This window comes from Grammomys surdaster, unplaced genomic scaffold, assembly GCF_004785775.1.
Source record: "Grammomys surdaster isolate TR1022 unplaced genomic scaffold, NIH_TR_1.0 125863, whole genome shotgun sequence".
NCBI classification, from domain to species: domain Eukaryota; kingdom Metazoa; phylum Chordata; class Mammalia; order Rodentia; family Muridae; genus Grammomys; species Grammomys surdaster.
This window is the reverse complement of record NW_021620689.1, coordinates 1304243-1310242: the sequence shown is the minus strand read 5'-3', so window position 1 is coordinate 1310242 and position 6000 is coordinate 1304243. Positions and strand designations below refer to the sequence as shown.

The following is a 6000-nucleotide window of genomic DNA, read 5'->3' as shown; positions in this document are numbered from 1 at the left end:
TCTTTGCTCCCAAGGCCACTGGTGCAAGTTCAGAAGGGAAAGAGCCCTTTCCTAATTGCTAATTGGCTACACTGCCGTATTCCGCAACCCCACACAATGCCTGGAAGCCCTGCGCCCACATAGGGCGGGAAAGAAAAGACGGCAAAATTAACAGGCCTGTTTGGAGCGCAACACATTATCTATTTGTAGGAAAATTAAAGATTTGCTCTTCAAATGTAGGGGGCCATGCTCTTACCAGGCAGCTGGCAAATGGGAGAGATTGGAAATGATTGAATAGATCAAATTATTTAAATGAGAAAAATAAATTCGCACACAGCCTAGCCGCTGCCGGGTGACAGATCCGTTTATTTATCTACTGTATCGGTACCGCTTTGTCTCTGTCAAAAAGGTCATTAAACTCGCCTAGCTGCGTAATTCGCAGCCTCCTGCTCCTGCCTCGCTCCACAGCCCTTCTCTTCCCCCGACACCCAGCGCCACTTGAAAAAAAATTTATTATTGGTAATAAACAACATTTCTTTTTAACCCTTTCGGCTTTCTCCCCTGCGTATCCTACTCTGTCCCATGGAAAAATCAGTTTCTCTATATTGTTTCTCAGGAGGAGTCCGGGAGGGGGCTCCAGTTCCTCCCGCATAGTTGCGGAAGAGGACTGAGAAACCAGCGGGCTCCAACTCCAGCGGCCCTCGGAAGCGAAAGCTTTGGCGATTTTTCTTAGCAGTCCTCCTACTGATGGTGGTGCGTGGTCAAGTCCTACATTCCACGCAGAGGGTCTGACCTGGTCTCTCCCTCCTGGTTAGTTCCTGACGCTCCGCACCCTCTAGTCCAGCACCTACAGTTCTCTGAATTCTACTGCTATTCCCACTCCCCAAACCTCCAAGCCCAGGGCCATCCCTGCTTTCCCATGGCCTGGAGATCAAGAGTGAAAAACAGCTCCAGGTCAGTCTCCTGCCGCCGCCGTCCAGCCACCGTCGGCCGCGTGGGAGCTGAAAGGCGAGGCTCCGCAGACGGCAGGCTCTCGGTCTCGCGGCTCCCGGCGGACGCGTCTCTTCCAGCTGGTCGGGCCGCTGGGCTGCCGGCGTCTCCCGTCTCCCGGTGCCAGCTCCGCCGCTCTACGCTTGGCTCCCCGGCTCCGTGCCTTGCCCTGGGGGCGGCAGGGCAGATGGGGACGTCTGAGCTGCGGAGGAGAGTCTCCATCCTCCTGGTGTCCCCCCCCCTCCCAAATCCGGTCCAGGGTCCCCTTCCCCGCCCCCTGCGCAGGTGTGAGCGCGCGAGTGTGCACCCGGGCGAGTGTGAGTGGGAAGCGTGTGTGCGCGGGGGAGTACGCGGAGGGAGCGCGGGCGGCGGGCGGCGCGGGAGGCGGGAGGCAGGGCGCGGGGGAGGGGGCTGGGAGGGAGTGTGTGCGCGCGTGCAACTCCACTCCGGGGCTTTGTGCGAGCCCGGGCGATAGCATCGGCGGCGGCTGGAGGAGGAGCGGCCGGAGACGCGTGCAAGCCCGCCCGGCAGCCGGGGCAGGTGGGAAGCCCGCGCGGGAGCCGAGCCGACGCGAGCCGGAGACGCCGCAGCCGAGTCCGAGCGGAGCCCGGGCGGAGCCCAGGAGCCTTCGCTCGCGGGCGGCCCGTGGGCGGCAGCCGAGGCGGGGCGGGCGCCGGCGGGGCGGCCCCCCAGTAAGATGTGCGCAGCGCCGCGGGGCGCCCCCCACTCGCAGAGGCGCTCGGGAGCCCGGCGGCTGGGCCAGGCGGCGCCTCGGGGGCTGCTGCGCGCCCGAGCCTAGAGCTGCCGCCCCAGGGAGCCCGCCACGGCCGCGCCCCGGGCACGCTCGGTGGCGCCCAACGATGACCGCTCCCTGGCGGCGCCTCCGGAGTCTGGTTTGGGAATACTGGGCCGGGTTCCTCGTGTGCGCCTTCTGGATCCCAGACTCGCGCGGGATGCCCCACGTCATCCGGATCGGTAAGGGCTCCCCTAGAACCGGGGGTCTCTGCGCATTCGGGTGGGGACGGGAATTGGGGGATAGTGGTGCTCTGAACATGATCCGAAAGATTGTCCCAACCTCCCTCTAGGCTGCAGGGCTCGGGTGTCTGCTGGGAGCTCTAGGCGGGGAGGACAAAGTTCCAAAACCCGGGTCGCGGGGCCTTACTTACGGGGCGGAGGCAACCGGGCCGCGGTGGCGAGGGAACCTGGGTATGCTCCGGGGAAGGCGACGCGGTGGAGTGTGGCGAAGGTTCTAGCCCTAAACCATCGCCTTGGGGGAATTTCGCCGCGACTGTCAGCAAGGATGGCCGCAGACCTAGTTCTGGTACTGGCTTCTGCGCAGAGTGGGAGCCCTGGGGAAGGCGCCAACTTCTCTCCCCCCACGGGCACCTCGCTGGAGCTTGGGGACTGTCACGGGCAGGGGGTACAGAGAGTGGATTCGCCAGACTAGGATGGTGTATTTTAATGCCCCTAGCTGGCCGAGGCGCGGGGCAGGAGAGGGGCAGTCCCCTGCTTGTCGCTAGAGCGGGTCCCCCAGGCCCAGGCCTCTTTCGACGAGGAGTAACCGAGGCTGGGAAAAGGAAGCGCTGGAGGCAGCCCAGCGCAGCCAGGGACGGCGGCCGAGGGTTGCGAGTGGCTTTTAAAGTTAGCCGAAATCCTTCCGCAGCTGGTGGCGGCTGGCGGTCTGCGCGCGGCTTTTTGGGGCTCTGGCTTCTCCGCTTCTCTCACCGCTGCAGATTTCTTACTCTGGGCTTTAACTTTGTTGTGGCCGCCGGAGGCATCCTGCGCGGCGGCGCTCAGGGCTGGGCGAGAGCTCACGCGAGTCTCTAGCCCACTCACTGCGCAGGGCTGAGCCAGGCTGGGCTACCCAGGAACCTCCGTTACCGCGGGCTGCCCGCACCAGGCCGGAGACCTGGACAGCTCGGGTTCGCCAGACACCAACATCTGGTGCGCAGCCAACCGAGCTCTACCCAGGCAGGGCCACCTTCCTCCTCCTCCGAGGCTCTCTTCCAGGAGCCGTCTTTGCTCCTGAAAGAGCGGACTTTGGGTGGTACACGGTGCGATGAGGATTTAGGGAACTCGGGCCAGGTTTGGTTATATGTACTTGAGGTTTTTCCTAGGAGGCAGTCCTCTCGCTCACTCTCCCAGGAGCCACGTCCTCTTGAACTCAGCTTCAGAATGGGGGCAGAAAACGATCCTCAGATCTGCAGATGTGGAAGTCTTCTAGTGCGTACCTACAATCCGCTCCGGTACTAGGACGGGCAAGCAAAACACCCTGAGGCAGAGAAGAAGAGGCACCTGGGGGGAATCTGGGGACAGCCCTCATAGTCAAGTTTAACCCTTTGAAGTCCAGGTTTCTCTGGGCTGCCAAGAATGTTTTCTGTCTCTATTACTGCCCCAGTACTGGCTTGGTCACCATTCTAGCTAATCGTTTAATAGTGGGCCACTGCTTTTTTTTTTTTCCAATTTCCTCTCTCAGTTCTTGTGATTTATGGGGACCTTCATGGTAGAATGTCCTTGAGATAGAAAGGGAACCTCGAAGAGTTCTGTGTCCCTCACCACTACCATGCTTTGCAGGCCTATCTTCCTTGGTCTTCCCCCTCCAGAGGGTGGGATAGGTATGTTTCCAGTCCAGTTTCAGGAATGGAAATCTTTGGAGGCCTAGAGAGACAAGAACAGGTTAACCACAGCCTCAGAAGTATGGGCTACAAATCGGCAGAGTGACTGGTCCTCACCTGCCCTTGTCACTGAGACAGAACATAGAGGTCTCCTCATTGCCCGGAGGAGGAACACATTCCAAACCTGTGTCCCTTTCTTGAGTCACAGTGTAATATTGCAATTAGAGATGACAGGGCCCCCTCTTTTCTAATCTTCTTCATATTAAGCCCTAGGATTAATTAGCGTGTCGGTCCAGGCCATTTATATCCAAGAGCCCTGCCCTATTTGATTCCCAGCCCGAGGACTGGGGTGCTGTACTGATGCCAAACGTGACTACTGGAGCAGGGCCAGCTTTGGGTGGAGGATGGGAAGGATCTGAGGCCTCTGGGCTTCTTTGGAGCTGCCTGGGGAGCTTAGCTTCTGTCCTTCTAGAGATTGAAGTTGAACCTCAGCTGGAGGTAGAGCACAGGGAAGCAGGAAGCAAAGATCGAGGGAGGAGGGAGGGAAGGAGGACATGCTGCAACCCAGAGATACTGCCTTGGCTAGACTAGATTCCGTCTCTCTTATTTCCATCTCTGGAATCTGAGGCCTCTTGGCTTCGGCTTCAGGGGATCCAGGTCCTGGAAGCTGAGCTTCTCTGAAGCATGCTGGGTGCTTCTGCTGGAGCTGCTGGAGCTTGGAGCCCGAATCCCATCTCCAGCAGCCAGGCGTCGTCGCTGAGCACAGGACCAGAGAGGGTTTACCTGCAGGTGCAAGATGGGCTCTCGGGCCTGGGGAGTGTGTTCCCCGCCCCTTCTCTTTGTGCCTCTTTTGGGGGCTGAAATTCCCTCTTAGACAAGGAGATGGATAGCTCAGCAGTGTGACAGAGTGTTCAAACAATCTGTCTTGAATAGATGAATTGCACTGCTCTGTCTTTTTGTAATTGTGTCTATCAGAGGGAGAGGTCAAGGCATTGATTGCTTGGATGGTTTGCAAGTAACAAAGGAGAGTGAGGGAGAGAGAGAGTAATTGGATTGTAGTCTGCGGGAAAAAAATGATCATTGATTATTTTATATGAATATGTGGAAGATGCATTCTGTGTGTGATAATCAAGGGCTGCCATTGAAGGCTCGTGAGGCATATTGTTCTGCGTTTTACTGTTATTGTCATCATTATTGTTGTTTGGATGGATCCAGGTCTTAACTTAGGATAAGCAGTTAGACTCTGGGTCTTCTCAGCCAAATGAGACTTAGTGACCTTTCACTGGGGACTTGGATTTATAGGTTCATAATCTACAAGCTGAAGAGGAAGGTGATGGACACAGAGGCCAGAGGCTTGGATTTCCTGGTCTTTCTGCTCTCAGTGAACTAGATCACTTTGATAAAATTCTATTCTTCTTCCCACCTTGGTGCTCAGTTTCCCCATACGTACACAGTTTGGTTGACATTTTAACTGTGGTATCAAGTTCCCTTTAGAACAGACTGCCAGGAAACAGTTATCATCAATGTAGGTTTTCTGCTTATATCTTTCCTAGAACTACAGACATACGGTAGGTAGGTTTGGGGGCTGCTTGGGATCTGAAAAGGGAGCCAGGCAGTATGACAGCGGCTGGGGAAGCATGGAGAGTCTTTTTCGTGATGAGGCGCTCAGAGGCTGGTCTTGATCTCTGGCCAGCCAGTGGGGGGATTCAAAGCCAAATGACTGCAGAGACATAAAGCAGGTGTAAGGGGGTGGGAGGGAAGGGCGCGCCCAGCTCTGCGTTCTTGGAGCCTCCACATTCAGGGCAGAGCTAAGCAGTATCTGAATGTACAGAGGTGCAGCAGCCCTTCTCGGGGCAATGCAACCCCTTCCTTGTTCCCCTCCTGCGATCAGATCATCCAAATTGTCCCAAACACTCGTCTCCTGAGTGTGAGAGTCACTGCGTGTAAAACAATGAGGAATTCTCTTGACTGGTGACTTGTGGAGACATTGCGCCTTGTAGGAACAGACAGCCGCTGAATGAAGATCAATAGGGCTTCCCCCCTAGGAGTAAATAGCTGCAGACAAAACCTGGGAGTGGCCTGAGGGGCCTTAGAAAGCTTTAACTTGAGGAATTTCTGTTTCACTTTCCAGCCCAGCTGCTCCTGTCAGCTCAGGCTTCCCTCTTCTCCAGCTGGAGTTTAATTTCCCCCTCTCCATGCTCGCACTGTGCCGAACGTCTTTTGGCATCAAGATGTCCTGGGGTTTTTAGGTTTGTGCGGGGTGAGCAAGGCTGGGCTAAGCTTTTCCAAGGTCATGGGCATCCCCCTGTGGCTGCGCAGGGTGGGTGGAGTCTAGAAGTCTAGCCCATAGTGCTGTTTTAAAGGGGTTGCTCTCAGCTCCTCACAGAAAATGCAGGAGTGCCTGGCTCCCTTGAGC

The 6000-nt window shown here is 56.9% G+C and overlaps 1 protein-coding gene across 2 annotated transcripts in view; it reads left to right on the top strand.

Moving 5' to 3' along the window:
- Positions 1 to 1704: 1704 nt before the first annotated feature.
- Grik3 (glutamate ionotropic receptor kainate type subunit 3) overlaps positions 1705 to 6000 on the top strand; it is a 208077-nt gene continuing 203781 nt past the window's right edge. For both annotated transcript variants that reach the window (XM_028790109.1, XM_028790110.1), the window contains exon 1: positions 1705 to 1944. In XM_028790109.1, the coding sequence (XP_028645942.1) occupies positions 1830 to 1944 (115 nt within the window). In that variant the 5' untranslated portion in view covers positions 1705 to 1829. The remainder of the gene's footprint in view (positions 1945 to 6000) is intronic.